The sequence below is a fragment of the Lynx rufus genome, unplaced genomic scaffold (assembly GCF_022079265.1).
Source record: "Lynx rufus isolate CCGP_SWC_20201006 ecotype Redwood Valley unplaced genomic scaffold, mLynRuf1.p SCAF_1, whole genome shotgun sequence".
In the NCBI taxonomy this organism is placed as follows: Eukaryota; Metazoa; Chordata; class Mammalia; order Carnivora; family Felidae; genus Lynx; species Lynx rufus.
In genome coordinates, this window is record NW_025814823.1 from 97,536,416 (window position 1) to 97,555,267 (window position 18,852).

The window sequence follows — 18,852 nt, forward strand, 5'->3', positions numbered from 1 at the left end:
AGGAAGAAGAGTAGAGGTGACTTTTGAGTGTAGACCTGAAGGAATGAGGGAGCAAGGTGTGTGGGGATATCTCTGGGAGAAGAATCTTGGAGGCAGAGTGAACATTCACTGCAGACTTTGGTAGAAGTGTGCTTAGCTTGTGGCTGGAATAAAGTGAACAAGGTCAGGGAGTTTGCTTAGAGGTTATTGTGAGGGTTTGCCTTTTGTGCTGAGTTGGGAAGCTCTTGAGAATTTTGAGCAGAGGGAGCATTGAGAACTGATTCCTTTTTAAAAGGGACTGCCTTAGCTTTTTTGAGAAGACCTGGACAGAGGTCACACTCCTGGAGATGATTGCAATGGAGATCAGGCACTTTTAATGATTTAAGAATATCTTTAGAATTAGCCAGATCCATAGAAATGTGTATACAAGGATGTTCATTGCACCACTTATTTTGTAGCAGCAGAAATGAGAAAACGGTGGTGAAAAATTATTTTAAGGCAGTGCATATATACGTAATAGAATAACATAGCCAGTAAAATAATGCAGATCTATACACATTGATATGCAAACGTGTTCTTTACATACTTTAAAATAGATAAATGTTACAAAGCAAATTGTAATGTAATATGACCTCACTCTCCATCCTCTCCTCCCATATATCCTCCCAAAGAAAGTAGACAGAGGAGGAGGGTGGAGAGATGGGTCTAGAAGTCTGTGCATTAGAATGTTAGCAGTGGTTTTGCCTGGGAATGGGTGTCGTGGCGAAACTGTAGATGATTTCATTTTCTTCTTTTCATATATATGTAGCAATACTTTCTGTTACGTAGCTATTACATTTAAGATTAAGAAAAAAGTTACTTTAATTTGGAAGGAAGTGTGACAGAATTCCTCTTTGGCCTGTTTTACAAATAAATTTGAGGTGAATCTAAGCACAAAATTGGGTAAAGAAAAGGAAGGCAATGACAGTGAGGGTTGTCTTGAGATCAGCATAAGTGCGTAGCCAGAAGGGAAGGCAATGACGTGAAATGAGCCAAAGTTCATCAGAGAAGAAAAGGCAAGTGTGCACCAAGTGCATAGGCGAAGCTGGCAGGCTTCCCTCATGCATGCAAGTCCCCCAGTAACCCACACGTAATCTTCAATGAGGTAAATGCCACCTTAAGGGAGATTTCATTTCAAAATACTGATTTATTGTCCATTAAAATATATGATAGAATATGAGAAAGAGAAATTGAAATTTTTCAATTTGGAAATCTAATTTCCGGGGCCATTAGGTATCTATATTCCAAGACAATGAGAGCTATGATTGTTTTGTCTTAAGCTTTAAAGACTGAGAAGTCTTTCCTTTAGTGATTCGTACACATAGATATTTTCACGTAAAAATAATTTTTATACTTAATTTAAAAATTTATATTTTGTATTCATTTTATATTTATGAGATGTACTTAAAATTGAGTGTAAAACTTGTGTTATCAGAAAATTTTCCATTATTTAAAGCAAGTTCCTGAATATTGTTTAGAGAAGTAATACAGAATTCTAATTTTCCTTAAAAATTATTTCTTCTCTTTAATTTACAGAACTGCTTCCCAAATTCATTTAATGAAATTTTCACCAGATGGAGAATTTTTTGCCACTGCTGGGAAGGTAATCTTGTGAAATTGCTATTGCTGTTGGTTTATTTTGGAACTTCAAAAACCTTAACTGGCTTTATTCTTTTATTTAAGTTGAAAATATTTTCCATTAAAAATATATTCTAGGGGCGCCTGGGTGGCTCAGTTGGTTAAGCCTCCAACTTCGACTCAGGTCACGATCTCGCGGTCCGTGAGTTCGAGCCCCACGTCAGGCTCTGGGCTGATGGCTCGGAGCCTGGAGCCTGCTTCCGATTCTGTGTCTCCCTTTCTCTCTGCCCCTCCCCCGTTCATGCTCTGTCTCTCTCTGTCTCAAAAATAAATAAACGTTAAAAAAAAAATTCTAATAAAAACATTTAAAATATAGTGAAAACGGGCTATTATTGTTCTAAAAGATAGTATGGTATAATTGAAACATGGACTTAAAGATAGATCTGGATGTAAATCTGCCATTTACCAACTTTTTGATTTGGGGCAAGTAATTAATTTTTTTGGGCAAATATAAGGATATACCGACTTTCTAAGAGGACATTTGTAACCATTTTCATATTTTGCTGTGCTGATGTCCCAGCAGTATATTTTTCCTTGGAATTATTTTATTTGTAATCATTGGATCTCCAAACAGTTCATATACACATAATTGTCTGAAATTAATTGTTCTCATGGTTCAAACCTTTCTGTAGACCCAAGATGTGAGCTACCCTAAATCTTCAGTGAGGTTTTTTTAGGAGAGAAATGGAGTTTGTTCTGATGGACTTTACCAGTGGAAGTGCAATTATAGTTTAAAAGCAGAACCTGGTACGTTGTAGTGCCCCTTGTTTTATCCATTAGCAGATGCGATTTTAATTGTACTTAGAATATTTTGGGGCGCCTGGGTGGCTCAGTTAGTTAAGTGACCAACTATTGATTTTGGCTCAGGTCGTGATCTCGCAGTTCAGTTTGTGAGATGGAGCCCTGTGTCTTCACTGACGTTGTGGAGCCTGCTGGGAATTCTCCATCTCCTTCCCTCCCAGCCCCTCCCCTGGTTACATTCTAGCTCTCTGGCTGTCTCTCAAAATAAATAAACTTGGAATATCTTATATAGTAGTAGCTATTAACTCATCATTACTATCTTCAATGTTTTCTTTGAACGTTCACATGATACTTCATGAAAACTTTTGTTTAAAAAAATTGGCAGTCCTTGTAAGCCTGCTAGTGGTAATTCTTTCTTATTTGATATTTGTCTAAGTGGGAAAATAAACCCTTTATCCGTGAATCTTTTCTCAGTGATTCCTGTATGGTAACTAGCATTTTCCTTGATCCATTCCTTGCAAAATATACACATTCATACCTTAATTCTCAGAGCACGATTATGGAATGCTAATAGAAAAGTTTCAATCAGAGGTTTTCTTCTCAGTTCCTCTGTGCCAACTACACCTCACACCCCTAAATTCCTGTAAGTGGGGAGAAGGTTCTTACTTTTGCTGTTTGACTTAACCTTTAAATTAATTCTGATGTGAATGTTTTTCTATTTTTGTTTTTGTTTTTTTTTCATTAGGATGACTGTCTTTTAAAGGTATGGTATAATGTAGAAAACTGGCGGACAGCTGTTACCTCTCCGGATAAAAGTTCAGAAAAACAATCCCAAGGAGAAATGGACTTTTCCTTTATATATCTGGCCCATCCTCGAGCTGTAAATGGATTTTCCTGGCGTAAAACAAGCAAATATATGCCTAGGTCAGCGATTTAGTCATTTTATCTATGTATTAAGAGAACATCATCTTTGTGACATTGAGTGCTCTTCTCGCTTTAAGAATCCACAGCTATAGGACTTTGGCCTATGAAGATTTTAGTAATATCAGATAATCCTTGGCCTGCAGATGTCTGGCCATGGGTCAGCTATGACTGACACATCACAGGAGAGCCATGGGAAAGGATAATTTATTTCCATCTCACATGTCTATAAGTGACAGAATTGTACGTCTTTTCTTCTCTTTGTTAAGTATCCAGTTCTTTTGTCTCTTAGTCCTTCTCTATATTGCCATTTACATGGACCTTTCCACGTTTCAGTCCCTAATCTTGTTCCTTCTCTGTGTATCTCCTCTGGTTTCCCTTTTTTTTTTTAAGCTGCTTTATTGAGAGGATATAACACGAGGCCTCAAACATTTCTTTAACTGTATCTAACATCTTTATGGAAAAGAGAGTGGGTTAAAAGATTACTATTCTCTGAATTAGATATTAGTTTAATCTATGCAGTCATGCACAAGTACACCTGTTAATAACTTCTTTTCTTTCCTTTATTCTTGCAAGACTGGATAACCCATTGAGCTTTTGCCTGTACTTAGTAAGGTACAGAGACCTATTACTTAAGTATAAGTAGAAATTCCTTTATGTTTGATGGCCATTTTCAATTTGGCTACACCATGGAACAATACAGTTTTTCCCTTAACCTTTTGTCACTGATCCGTGTGAGGGTACCTGGATCATTTGTTGACTTTAGTTTTGCTCTTCTGAGCCAGCAGAGTATATCCAGATTTTTTTTTCAAAAATGTATATTAAGACTGATTTTTAAAGAGTAGTTTAAGATTCATAGCAAAATTGAGTGGCAGGTAAACAAATGTCCCATCTATCCCTTGCACCCACACATGCATAGCCTCCCCTATTATCAGCCTCCCCCACCAGAGTGTATATTTATTATAACTGATGAACCTACCTCAACACATTGTTCCTTAAAGTCCATCGTTGAGAGTATGGTTCAGGTCCGGTGTTGTGCACTGTATGGATTTGGACAAATGTATGATGACGTGTTTCCATCATTGTTATACCTGATCTTTTGAGCTCTTTTCTAGTACAGTAGTTACCATTATTCCTATCCCAGCTATCCAGGCTAACCAAGCATAGGAGTAGGACACTGTAGGACCAGTAGTGTCAGGAGGATGTGGCAGAGTGTGCTAAGGGAGAGAGTGGTGTGGACAGTCTGTACTGTTGGCAAAAGAACTCACTCCAGCTTCACTGTTGCTCTACAGTACCTCTGTTGAACTGTTGCTCTACAGTACCTCTGAGACCATTGCCCACATATACAAAAATGTGTTCAGAATGTAATGAGCTGTGGTATGTGTTAATTCTCCTTTTAAAATTTGCAAATGGGGGCGCCTGGGTGGCTCAGTCGGCTAAGTGGCGGACTTCGGCTCAGGTCATGATCTCGCGGTCCGTGAGTTCAAGCCCCGCGTCGGGCTCTGTGCTGACAGCTCAGAGCCTGGAGCCTGTTTCAGATTCTGTGTCTCCCTCTCTCTGACCCTCCCCCATTCATGCTCTGTCTCTCTCTGTCTCAAAAATAAATAAATGTTAAAATAAATAAATAAATAAATAAATAAATAAATAAATAAATAAATAAAAAATAAAATTTGCAAATGGCCACAATAAAAATAGCTGTCATTGCAAACCATAAAGATTACATCATTTTGGAGGCTGATTTCTTCTGATACATCCAAGTGTTCTCATTTGCACATGGTGAGACTACCAGAATACTGAAAAAGAGGCTTATGAAGTATTTATCTTTTGAGAGAGGACAGTCACATCTGTACCTGACCTAATTCACTCGGTGTTGGTAAAAGGGATCGTGGTGGAGGCAGAGGCAGGTGCCTTGCACTGGGCTGTCACGAATGCCTAGTAACACCAGTGAGGCATAGCAATTTCTCCTTCTGCTTGTGTTCGTTTTATCTCTTAGCAACTACATTGTGCGGGAACTGTGGCATAGGACTAGAATTTCTGTTTGTTACAGTATCTTTTAGACGTCTCAAGAATTTTTCTTTTGGTCCATGTCATTTACGAACCAGCTAATCTCCCTGAGCTCTTTTAGGTTTCATTTTTGTTTTACCAGCTGCCTGCAGGTATGTGGTAGGAAGGCTGACCCCTTCTGAGAATGACAGAGATCCCATTATCAACTAAACCATTGCTCTTTCTGATATGGCATCTTCACTGGGCTATACAGGTGCTTTGTTTTTCACGTAAAATTCAGATACTCAGCCAAATGGTAATACTTTATGCAAGGGTACTGCTGGCTTGAGAGAAAAGAATGGGAAAGTGTTTGTAATGAGCATATACTTCTTCACTAAACACCGATGAATGTAGGATAAGTGGAAGGTTTGTTGTATACCCTTCCCTAGATAACTAGTTGCAAAAACAACAATTGGCCTGTTGTTACATGAAGATGGGACACACTGTCTTGTTGTAGCTGTCACAGGTGTCATAGACACTTACCTATCACATGCTTGCCTTCCATGTGGTTATACCTTTTACTGAGGGGTGGTGGTTATACCTGAATATGAGCAAATGAGCTACCCTGATACGAAGTGAGGAAAGGACATATTGCTAGCGAAATGCCTCACACAGAGCAGGGAATTTCTTCCATTCTCTTAGATTACCTGGCACCTCTTTATACTGATTGTCTGTAAGGTCTAGTATCTTGAGGAGAGTCACCTGGGGCCACCACACTCCTAGGTCAAAGGCCTCTCTATGCTTCTGAGTTGTGTATCTTGCTTGTTTTGTTGCTTTTGCCTAAGTTCTTAATGCCTCTTCTGATTGTTCTCTATTCAGCCCTTCAGTCTACTACTTTCTCCTCTTCCTTTATAAGCCTGTGCATTCTGCCGGTTACAGATGGGCTCTGTGAACCTTTAACTTTTCCTATTGCCTTTTGGTGTATTTTCTTCTGTTCTGATTGCGCTTTTAATCTCATTGTCACCACCTTTGTGGATGCAAATGAACAAGAGAGAAATGCTGAGAAGGAAAGAGGATAGATCAGAGGAGGATGGAGAAAAAATGGAAAAGGAAGGAGAGGCATGAGGAAGGAGAAAGGAGTAGGAAAACAGAACTCAGAAAGGAAAGAAGGAGGTGCCCTAGCAAGTGGGGACAGGTGGAAAGAGAGAATGGCCTAGCAAGTCTGAGAAGCAGAGAATTGTGGGAGAAGGCAGAGGGAGGGAGGCCCGAGAGTGGATGGAAAGGGGAGACAGGCAGAGGAGTAGACAGAGAAGCGGGTGGGGAAGGGAGAGATGAGAAAAGAGAGGGAAGCTGAAGGGGAGAGCAACCCAGACAATACACAGTTTTCCTTTTTCTTCCCCTTTATAGTTGTTCTTTTTTTTAATCAAGCAGATAACGTTTAATTAAGTGACTACTACACAAAATTTTGATTTCCTTTTTATTTTTCTTTAACTTCCTGAGTTATTTGATAGAAGCCTTGTACTGATTGTTCTTTTTAATTCTGATATGTTTGAGTATGTGTCTACTACAAGCAAGATATTGTGACTTTTTCTTTCTTACTTTCCTTTTTTTTTTTTTTTTTGCAGGAGTTCCTCAGTAGAATGTAGTCTTTGTTGATATGAGTTCAGCCTTTGAACTCCTCATGCTTATGGGGTTTATTAATATATATGTAATTGATTTTGCTTTTGTGAGTGGAAAGATAGTAAATTCACTGACAGTCAAGAATAAGGAAGGAGGTGGCTACTAATTGTTTTATCATGATTTTTCTTCTCTTGTGCTTCACTGCTTTTGGAATATGTTAAGCATGGAGGAAAATAAGTATACTAAATAGTGTAGCTTGTTAGTGACCAGTGTGCATGAGTCTTCACAGAAAGCAAAAATAAAGCATTATGAAAGAATTCAAATGGTAACCATTCAATGGATAAATCAGAAACTTTTTAAAGAAAATGTGTTTTTCCTTGCTTATTGACTGAGGGATTATGGCATTATCTCAGCCTTTGTTCTTTGGATGTAAGTGAATTTTAGATTCTTAAAACAAGAAGTACCACATTCTAAGCAGAAAAGAAATAGGTTAGCAGGCATTTGCTGTGATGAGATCAAATACCCACTCAGTTTTAATGGTTTTGACTAAATATATTGCATAAATGTATATTGACTTCATTGGTACTCCAATTGTGTGCATTTAAATAATTACAGAAACACTGTAGAATATTATACCGTACAAAATTTATATGTTTGCCTCTAAAATCTTTTTATTCCTCAGGGCTTCTGTATGTAACGTGTTGTTGACTTGCTGCAAAGATAATGTATGTCGTCTTTGGGTAGAGACCTTTTTACCAAATGATTGTTTGCTCTATGGAGGTGACTGCAGCCATTGGACCGAACCAATTAATTTAACAAATAACTTCAAAAGAAATGCTTCTAGTAAAGAACGAATTCAAAATGCTTCAGATGTAAGTGTTTTTATTAGATGTTATTTCCTACAAGTTTTAAAACCCCTTGTACATTGCCTTTTTTGTAACATTCATCCTAGTTAATATTCAAAGTCATATGGTTAGGTATGAAGACATATATGTATATTAGGAAAATGATTCTCAGAAAACTTTATAATTTGTTTCGTTCAAAAAATATTCTTAAGGGGGCGCCTAAATGGCTCAGTCAGTTAAGCATCTGACTCTTGATTTCTGCTCAGGTCCTGAGCTTGCGGTGTGTGAGATCAAGCCCCACATTGGGCTCTGCACTGACAGTGGGGAGCCTGCTTGAGATTCTCTCCCTTCCTCCCTCTCCCTCTCCCTCCCTCCCTCCCTCCCTCCCTCTCTCTCTCTCTCTCTCTCTCTCTCTCTCTGTCCCTTCCCTGCTCATGCTCTTTCTCTCTCAAAATAAGTAAATATTAAAAAATATTTTTAAGGATTTGCCTAGAGCATAAAGGTACTTACAATTATGAAGTTAATCTTAAGTTACCTAATGATAACAAAAAGATTACAGTTGACTTAGCTAAAATAACAAAGTAAATGAAAATCTGAGAATGCAAAGATTTGACTGTAAAAATAATTTTTTTATATATATATGCATATATATATATTTGCTGTTCACAGGTTGGGTGTTTTGTCATAATTATAGAAATGATTAGAATAGTTTATCAGAGGGGCATGTGGGTGGCTGAGTCGGTTAAGCATCCAGCTTCAGCTCAGGTCATGATCTCAGTTTTGTGAGTTTGAGTCCCATGTCAGGCTCTGTGCTGATAAGCTCAGAGCCCACACCCTCCTTGGGATTCTGTGTGTGTCTCTCTTTTCTCTCTCTCTCTCTCTCTCTCCCCCCTCCCTCCCTCCCTCCCTCCCTTTCTCCACCCCTCCCCCACTCATGCTCTGTCTCTCTTCCTTCAAAAATAAATAAACATTAAAAAAAATAGTTTGTCAGATTCTATTTTACTAAGTAGTGTGAAAAGTAAAAGTAAATTTTTAATGTGTAGGCTAATTGAACATAGACTAATAATACAGTTTCCCATTTTCTTGATATTGAAAACAAAGTGTTCTGAAGTGATTTATCTTTGAATACTTTGTATGATTATGGAACAACTATTTTTCAAACTTGGAGAGTATTCTCAGGGCTCAGAATATAATTAAATATATATTTCTGGGAGACTCAACAAGTAATAGAATGGTTATGTATAATAGCTGAAAGAAGTTCTTGACTAGGAATCTGAAGACTCTTGTATGTTTAGGTGACTTTGGGTTCTGTAGAAACTATTATATGAAAGATGTGAATAACAAAATCAGCACTGTCTGCCTTGTGGGTCACATGAAGTGATATCTGAAAAAGCTTTGCAAGTTATGGAATAACATCCTAATGTCTGATGGTAACACTATTCAGTGCTTTGTGGTCATAGGGTATAAACTGTGGATGCAAAGGGAACAGTACACATAGAGACATCATCATCCACAGACACATTGTTAAAGTTCTGTTTTATAAAATTAATTAATTATCAGAAAATAAACCAAATAAAAATTGCAAAGTATTGTGTGATGGTTAAAAGAAATTAGGCAATTCTAAGCTTATTCTTCAAGTTCAAATTTGCTGCACAGAAGTGCTGAAAAATATTTGTACATTCAAACTCATCTGAAATAGGGTGTTATGAAATAAGTCGGAGAAGGGCAGATACCATATGATTTCATTCATGTGAATTTAAGAAACAAGAAATGAACAAAGAAAAAAAGACAAAAAAAAAAAATGGATTGTTACCAGAGGGGAGTTGGTTGAGGGGTGAGTGAATTAGTTGAAGGGGATTAAAAGTACACTTAATCATGAGGAGCACTCAGTAACCAATAGAATCGTTGAATCATTATATTGTACACCTGAAGCTAATATAGCTGTAATTATACTGTAATTGAAAGTTAATTAGAATTAAAAAATGAAATAGGGTATATGTAATGTCAAGCAATCATTATGTAACGATTGTTTTACTTTTAATGATGGTTTTACTTTGTTTTTATTCACACAGGTCAACCTGAGACATTTTCGCAGAGGTCGGAGGAGATCACTTGCCCTTGTAGCACATACTGGATACCTGCCACATCAGCAGGACCCTCATCGTGTCCACAGGAATGCTCCCCTGCACGCCAATGCACTTTGCCACTTTCATATTGCAGCCAGCATCAACCCAGCCACAGGTAAGAGAACACTGTTCCAAAAATGTTCCTGGAAATTGAGTAAGTTGATTTGGTAACAAATAAGTTATACTTCTAGTTTTGAATAAGTAAAAAATTGGAGGTGACTTGTTCACCTAACTTTGTTATAGCCAGCTCAGTAATGACATAGGATAGGTTTTTGTTTACTTGTTTGCTTTTTAAGGCTATGACTTGGTTTGTGATTTAAAATCTTAAGAAGTCGTAGGGCACCTGGGTGACTCAGTTGTTAAGCATCTGACTTTGGCTCAGGTCATGAGCTCGCATTTCATGAATTCGTGTCCCACATTGGGTTAGCACGAGCCCCACATCTCTGTCTCTCTCTCTGTCTCTGTCTCTGACCCTCCTGGAATTCTCTCTCTCACTCTCTCTTTCTCTCTCTTTCTCTCTCTGCCCCTTGCTCACTTGTGTCCCCTCCCTCTCTCTGAAAAAAAAAAAATTTTTTTTTTTTAGTCATTGAGATTCTTAATTAGTTCATTCAAAAGTTGAGATGTTCAGGGCGCCTGGGTGGCTCAGTCGGTTAAGCGTCCAGCTTTGGCTCAGGTCATGATCTCATGGTTCGTGCGTTCGAGCCCCGCATCAGGCTCTGTGCTGACAGTTCAAAGGCTGGAGCCTGCTTGAGATTCTGTGTCTCCCTCTCTGCCCCTCCCCCACTCACACTCTGTCTCTCTCTCTCTCTCTCAAAAATAAATAAAGCTTAAAAAAAAAAGTTGAGATTTCAGCTAAAACTTAACAGGTTAACACCACAAAGTAGTATTTTGTAACTATTGTATGGTTGTTAAAATAAAACCCTTGTGTCTAATGCTTGATTTTAGGAGACATTCCAGAAATAGGGCATAAATATATAGAAGTTGTAAATGGGAATTAAATTTATCTTACTAGTGAGATAATGCACTGTTAGATTAAAAGATCTAGGATATCTGGATCTTTGAATTTTAAAATTAAAGTGCTCATCATTTCAGTAAATATTTTCTGTGAGTTTAAAAAACAAGTGGTCACAGTTGGGACATTTAAAGCAGAACTAGAATATTACTGAAAAAAAGATTAAAAACAGTATTTGCGCATGGTAAATACCATCTGTACAGAAAGTGAAAAGTGAAAGCCTCCTTTCACCTGTGCTGTACCTTAGTCCTTCTCCGCCATAGATAAACCCTATTGAGTTTTTGTATATTTGCAGATACCCTTATGCATAAAGTAAACCTATTTTCATATAGTATACTGGGTTGTTGCTGTACTATTGCATTCTTCAAGGAAAAATAACAATAAATATGGTTCATTAGTTACCTGAATCAAAGTGAGAAGTGCTCTGGTAAGTTAAATATAGGGATATTTACAGAAGGAGTAAAGAGTATTTGCTGACAAATTTGGTTAACAACAGTCCCAGCTCTAAAATAATTCATGAGCCAAGAAAATGAAAGGGGACAATATTGAACTATTTTTTTTTTAAATGTTGATTCATTTTGAGAGAGAGAACGTGCAAGCCCAGGAGCAGTAGAGAGAGAGGGAGAAAATCCCAAGCAGGTTCTGAGCTCCCAACCCAGAGCCCCACGTGGGGTTCAGTCTCATAAACCATGAGATCATGACCTGAGGTAAAATCAAGAGTCAGATGTTTAACCGACCGAGTCACCCAGGGGCCCTGAAACTGAACTAGTTTTATGAAAACATTACCTAGGCTTGGGAAATACCATTACCTTTATCAAAAAACGTATACTGACAGTGCTTGTAATACCCACAGGCAACTCTGAGATCACTGGAATAGTTTTGAAAGTCTCTTCTGAATGAAGGACAACATGTTGAGAATAAAGAAAGCTTGGATTCTTGCTTTAATGGAAAAGTCTGAGTTGTTACAGAAAAATAAACACTAAGTTTCAATGTAGCATCTCCTTGATGACCTTCCAATAAGAAAAACTCTAAAACCTTTCTTTTAGAGTGTAGGTCCTTAATGAAAAGCCATATATATATAACAAATCAAAGCAAAATAATATTAGCAGCTAGATTAGACACCATGGAGTTCCTTTTCCCACATTAGACCTTTTGGAATGACCTTTCTGAATGTTGTGTTTGTTATTCAAGGCCAAACTCTTAGAGCTTCCCTTATTTGCCCATCCATAGATAAAGGAAAGGAGCACGTAGAGAATGTTCTCTTAATACCCATTCCCTGAAGATCTCTCATAAAAAAATGGCTTTAATGAAATTCTTTGAGGTCAGGAGACAGAAGAAATGTAAGTTTTGTCTTAACCCAGAATGCTTCTGTTAAAAGCCTCCATTAGCCTCTCCTTCTTGTGTGTTTAACAGCTAGGTCTGTGATCTCCTAGAGGCATTGCTGATCTCTCTTGTGTTGATTGTTGCTTGAAAATCAGAAAATCATACTCATTAGGATTCTTAGGGCACTCTCGCATTCCCTGACACTAATATATATGCACCTAGGGGTAGTAGGACTGGCAATATAGTACCTCAAGACTTTTATTGAGTGTTTGGTCTGTGCCATTATAGCAACCAGAGATATGGTAGGAGCTGGAGGTACAGTGGTAATAGAAACAGATGTGATCCTTGCTTTCATGAAGCATATAATCAGGAGAGAAGAGATAGATGCTAATCAGATAATTACAGTAATGAATGTACAGTTATAAACAGAGTTCTTGGATTGGATATATCTGTCAACTCGTAGAATTTGCCTCCAGCAGAAGGGATAGGAGAAAGGTTTTTTTTATTCTTTATTTTATCATTCATCCTCTGTAATACTGTTTTCATTGGTGTCTGACACAGGTCATTAATTCAAATTATTTATCTCTCCCTTAAAAAAATCAATAAATTTGTTCTGTGGAAAATTGTTAACCTTTTGTGAATCCAATGTAGCCTTTACTGTTTAGCAGATATCTGCATGATCTAGATTTAGGTTTGATTTAATATGATAGGCAAATTTTTCTTCACCTTTATGTTAATTAGGGACTATCATTTGTCACATTCTACTCTGAATTTGTACGTCAGTATACTTAATTTAGCAATTAGATGAAAAGTACTACCAAGAAAGAATTTTTTTAGCTGAGTTCGTTTGTCTTAAATGCCTTCCTTGAGTACAAGATAGGGATCTCAGTTTCTCCTTTACAACTTGAATCTTGATGCTAATAAATCGGAATTATCTCACTTAGAATTAGATACATCATTTAAAAAGTTACTGTCAGTCTCTAAATTAAAAAGTGGTTAAAATCAAGATAAATATATCACTTGTTCCTCTGACATCATATTGATGGAATTTTTTTTGGTAGATTAGGTTAAAAGAGATTTCTTACCAGTTTGTATGTAAATTAAGGACACTTTTCTATTAACTGTCCACAAATCACAGATTTATTTCTTAATGAAAATATTTTTTGAATTAAAATATCTGAAAAACAAATAATCCAGTGAAGAAATGGGCAGAAAACATGAATAGACACTTCTCTAAAGAAGACATTCAGATGGCCAGCAGGCACATGAAAAGATGCTCAACGTCGCTCCTTGTTAGGGAAATACAAATCAAAACCACACTGAGATATCACCTCACGCCAGTCAGAGTGGCTCAAATGAACAAATCAGGAGACTATAGATGCTGGAGAGGATGTGGAGAAACGGGAACCCTCTTACATTGTTGGTGGGAATGTAAACTGGTGCAGCCGCTCTGGAAAACGGTGTGGAAGTCCCTCAAAAAATTAAAAATAAAGCTACCCTACAACCCAGCAATAGCACTGCTAGGAATTTACCCAGGGGATACTGGAGTGCTGATGCATAGGGGCACTTGTACCCCAATGTTTATAGCAGCACTTTCAACAATAGCCAAATTATGGAAAGAGCCTAAATGTCCATCAACGGATGAATAGATAAAGAAATTGTGGTTTATATACACAATGGAATACTATGTGGCAATGAGAAAGAATGAAATATGGCCTTTTGTAGCAACGTGGATGGAACTGGAGAGTGTTATGCTAAGTAAAATAAGTCATACAGAGAAAGACAGATACCATGTGTTTTCGCTCTTAATGTGGATCCCGAGAACCTTAACAGAAGACCATGGGGGAGGGGAAGGAAAAAAAGTAGTTAGAGAGGGAGGGAGCCAAACCATAGGAGACTCTTAAAAACTGAGAATAAACTGAGGGTTGATGGGGGGTGGGAGGGAAGGGAAAGTGGGTGATGGGCATTGAGGAGGGCACCTGTTGGGATGAGCACTGGGTGTTGTATGGAAACCAATTTGACAATAAATTTCATATTAAAAAAGATAATAAAGAAAATATCTGTATCTGTGTATAAATTATGCTATAGGGCCTAGAATACATAATTGTTTTCCTTTATAATAGGCATGTTAAATTTATCATTTAAAGCTGTTGTTACTAATAATCGTGGCAAACATTATATTGGGAATCTTATTTAAAATGTTACAGAAGTGTAAAGATAAATGTAATAGTTAATAGTAAAAATATGAGACCTGAATATTGTGTATGATAGAAATATTGTGTGTGTTTTGTTGTTCTTTACAGACATTCCACTTCTTCCTTCTATCACATCTCTAAGTCTAAGTGACAATAATGAGAAGAGTGGGCCTTTTGTGGTACACTGGCTGAACAACAAAGAGTTGCATTTTACTTTGTCCATGGAAGTATTTTTACAGCAACTTAGAAAAAGTTTTGAACAGCCATCTTCTGAGCCCAGTGTAGAAGACTCTAATCAGGCAGATGTAAAATCTGATGAAGGTAAAGCTTTAACAAGGATAAAAAAAAAAAAAAAAAATGTCAAGTTTTGTTGAGAATAGCTAAGTTGTCTATATTTGGCTAAAACTAACTCCTGTCAGAAACTCAGAATTTCAGTGGTGTAATACAGATTTGGAGTAGCTCATTTAATAATCCAGCTCATTTAACATTCCTGTTGCAAGTGGCTTTCTTTTATGGGATGATAGAGGCTCAGGATTCTCCATACTTATGCTCTTGTCAGCCCCTAGGACCTTGTTACTTAAAGGACTACCTGTGGCCTAGTAGCATTGACATTACCTGAGGCTTGTTAGAAATGCACGATCTTTAAGAATCTGCAATTTAATGAAATCCTCAGGTGATTGTACTAGGGCCTTAAAGTCTGCATTCAGCCTCAGGTAGGTTGGGAGCTGGAAGAGTCTTCGGAGGGGGACAAGGTTTAGCTGTTTCTCAACATCTTTAACTCAGAATTGGCACATATCACAAACCATTTATATTCTAATTTAACTGGCGAAGACTAGTCATAAGGCCCATGCAGTCCCTGACTGGGTGGTCATTCTATACTGAGGGCTAGGAAGCATGAGTTTGTGGTGGGTAGCTAGCCATCTCTGCTACAGTTTGTAGTTCATAAATATTTCTGTTTTTAAAAAGTTTTGTTTTGATTATAAGGTTGTATGGGCTCATTAAAAAAAGAAATCAAACAGTACAGTTAGGAAAATAATTGGATATTGTTTGAGTGTACTTCCAAGATATTCTTTTCTGTGCTCATACAAACATACATATGGTTGTTTTTTTAAGTTGTGCTGTAGGTATTCATTTTTTAAACAAAAACACTGATCTGCCTGCAGCTTGCTTTTTAAATTCACTGATGGGCCCTTTTCCATCTCATGATTTTTACCAGCTCTTGATTATTCCATATCAAGAGAAAATTTGAGTATTTTCTCTTTGATTGACATGTAAATTGATTTAAATTATTTTTCACTATACTGATCATGGTACAAGGACACATCTTTTAATCTTCCTGTGAATTTTTACATAAGAGGATTTCCAGATACAGAATTGCCAGAGAGTGTGGACATTTTAGATTTCAATAACTTTTGCCAAATTACCCTCCAGAAGTGTTTATAATCCCCTTTTCTAATGGATCCACATAACCTTTTTTCACATCCTTGCCAACACTGGAGCTTTTCATTATATTTCATAATATTTTTGCCACTTGATATGGGGAAAATGGCATCTTGTTTTACATGTCATTTTCTTGAGGCAAATTGAATAGAATTATTTTAGCTCTTCTGTGGTATGCCTCTTCCTGCTCTTTGCCTATTTTTCTCTTAAATTATTTTTCTTAATAATTTGTATGTCTTAACAAATTTTTTAAATCTGATAAACAGTCTTACCATTTTTTGAGTCTCTCTTAAGAACGTCTCTATTTTCCTAACCGAGAGTAGAGGCCAGGATTTTTGAAATAGAGGTCACAATATGCATATGTACCTGTTTTAATAGTTCAGTATAGCAGTTTTAGTTACCTGTGTTATTGAAGGAGATCTGGAAATTGCACTTTAAGTGTATTCCTTTAAAATAGTTTCTTTAAGGTGTCCTATCAGTTATGAGTGTATACACCTAGAGCATCACTAGTACAGTGGACTCATGTTTTTAAAAATCTAATATTATGAAGAAAATACAAATTGCATTCCAATAATATATTTCAGCCCAGAATTATATCCCCAGTTCTAACTCCGTGATTTTACTGTGAGAAAAACTAAGGTCCAGACAAGTAGTATGTTTTACTTCTGAGTAAATTGTGGTACAACCAGTTTCGCTATTTTCTAGTCCAGTATTAGTACTCTACCATTAATCCACTGAGTCAGTCCTATAGGCCCTCTAGAATTAACTCTAATGGTCTTATATTCCTGGAGCAAAGTTATTTTTAAAAAGGAGCCACTTTCTTGTTTATAGGAAAGCCGTTATGTTTTTAATCTTGAATGTATTTACAAGGGTGTTTCTTAATTTATAGTAATAGCTTAATTGTACTTACTGGGTCATGAATTCTTTTGCTCATAGAAATGGATGATGGTGTTGATGATCTGAAAGCAAATCATGAAAAAAAGGAATTGGGCAGTGATAAAATGGTACCAAATTCAAGTTTTGTACCATTACCCTCCGCTGCCATTGATCATCAGATTGAAGTACTTCTGTCTGAATGGAGTAAAAATGCAGACATGCTATTCAGTATTCATCCCATGGATGGTTCTTTGCTGGTTTGGCATGTGGATTGGCTGGACGAATACCAGCCTGGTATGTTTCGTCAAGTCCAGGTACTATTATTACGATCTCTGGAGAGCTACTTCTTGTTAAATGTGGGTACTGTTTTGTAATACCTCTTTTTATTATTTCATATGTTCTAATGCTTGCTTTCTTAATTCTAGGTGTCCTTTGTTTCCAGAATTCCTGTAGCTTTCCCCACAGGTGATGCAAACTCTCTCTGTAAAAGCATAGTGATGTACGCCTGCACCAAGAATGTTGACTTGGCTATTCAGCAAGGAAAACAAAAACCTTCTAGTCTCACGCGGTCCACATCAATGCTAATCTCCTCTGGTCACAGTAAATCAACTAATAGTTTAAAATTAAGTATTTTTACCCCTAATGTTATGATGATTTCAAAGCATGCTGATGGCTCTCTGAATCAGTGGCTGGTCAGTTTTGCTGAAGAATCTGCTTTTTCTACAGTTCTCAGTATTTCTCATAAATCCAGATATTGTGGTCATCGGTTTCATCTTAACGATTTAGCTTGCCATTCAGTATTACCATTACTGCTGACGACGTCACACCATAATGCACTAAGGACACCGGATGTCGATAACCAAAAGCAACCTCATGATCCCGTAAATATTGAAGAATGTTCTTTGGCACAACAGAATAAAAGCAGCGTTGATGTGACATTTCAGGATCCCAATGCAGTTTATAGTGAGCTTATTCTTTGGAGGGTTGATCCCGTTGGGCCATTGTCTTTTTCTGGAGGTGTTTCTGAACTGGCCCGGATTAATTCTCTACATGTTTCTGCATTTTCCAATGTGGCGTGGCTGCCCACTCTTATACCCAGCTACTGTCTAGGTGAGCTTTCTAATTCTTATTTAAGAGATTTAGATTTTCTGACATTATTATTTAAGGGTTAAATTGTAAGTGTCCATAAATACTTTCTAGGTGCATACTGCAACTCTCCTAGTGCATGCTTTGTAGCAAGTGATGGGCAGTATCTGAGATTATATGAAGCTGTTATTGATGCCAAGAAACTTCTGTATGAGCTTTCCAATCCTGAAATTTCTGTAAGTAAATGGCTTTTAAAATTAAGTGTATAGTATGATGTTTTTAGATAAGTAATTTATATTTATTGGGCATGTTCTAGAATTGTGACCTGTAATTTGTAGTAAATAGATGTATATTTTCTAGTTATTTCATTTTTTTCACATTTGTAAGGTACCATTATAGTGATTCTTAGCTTCTTTAAAAAGAAACAATTTCTTTTATTCATTCCAAAAGTAAAGTCTGGTTTCCTACAATATGTGTTTCTCTAATACTTCTTTGCTCAGAAATGAATGAGGATGACTAGCAGGATAAATGTGGAAGTTATGTTGATTCACCTGTAGTGTTTTCAAGACACTGGGAGCTGGAGTAGCAGCAGTAGAATTTTAATCTTAAACCACGAAAGAAAAAAGCTCTCAACTTCGTTGCAGTTCAGTTATTGTCCTTTCAACTCCTCACAAAGCCTTTGTCTTATGATAGGCGGTGCTTCTTCCTCTACACAGCTAATAGCAACCCACCAGCAAGCCAGCATTTCCACCCTTGGCTTTGATGTTTTTAAATGAACCCTGAGGTAACCTTCAACCTCACTGAGCTTATTGTTCAGGGAATTCAAGCCATCTCCTCAGCTACCAGTCAACGTTTTTGTTACTGTTCTAGTTATATAATTGCATAGTGTCACTTGTCTGCTCCAATCCTGTTTTTTTCCTATTTTTAATGTGTGGTTTTTCAGAATGCAGGGTTTTTTAAAACACATACAAGAGTGTTATAGGAGAAACACGCATATTTATTGAGGGCCTTCTATTTTTCAGGTATTA

General features: G+C 37.1%; 1 protein-coding gene across 2 annotated transcripts in view; it reads left to right on the plus strand.

Moving 5' to 3' along the window:
* DMXL1 (Dmx like 1) overlaps window positions 1–18,852 on the plus strand; it is a 135,531-nt gene that overhangs the window by 31,828 nt on the left and 84,851 nt on the right. For both annotated transcript variants that reach the window (XM_047083709.1, XM_047083718.1), the window contains exons 6-13: window positions 1,555–1,621; window positions 3,143–3,321; window positions 7,604–7,793; window positions 9,839–10,007; window positions 14,531–14,743; window positions 16,799–17,052; window positions 17,164–17,848; window positions 17,939–18,060. In XM_047083709.1, coding sequence (XP_046939665.1) covers window positions 1,555–1,621; window positions 3,143–3,321; window positions 7,604–7,793; window positions 9,839–10,007; window positions 14,531–14,743; window positions 16,799–17,052; window positions 17,164–17,848; window positions 17,939–18,060 — 1,879 coding nt within the window. The remainder of the gene's footprint in view (window positions 1–1,554; window positions 1,622–3,142; window positions 3,322–7,603; window positions 7,794–9,838; window positions 10,008–14,530; window positions 14,744–16,798; window positions 17,053–17,163; window positions 17,849–17,938; window positions 18,061–18,852) is intronic.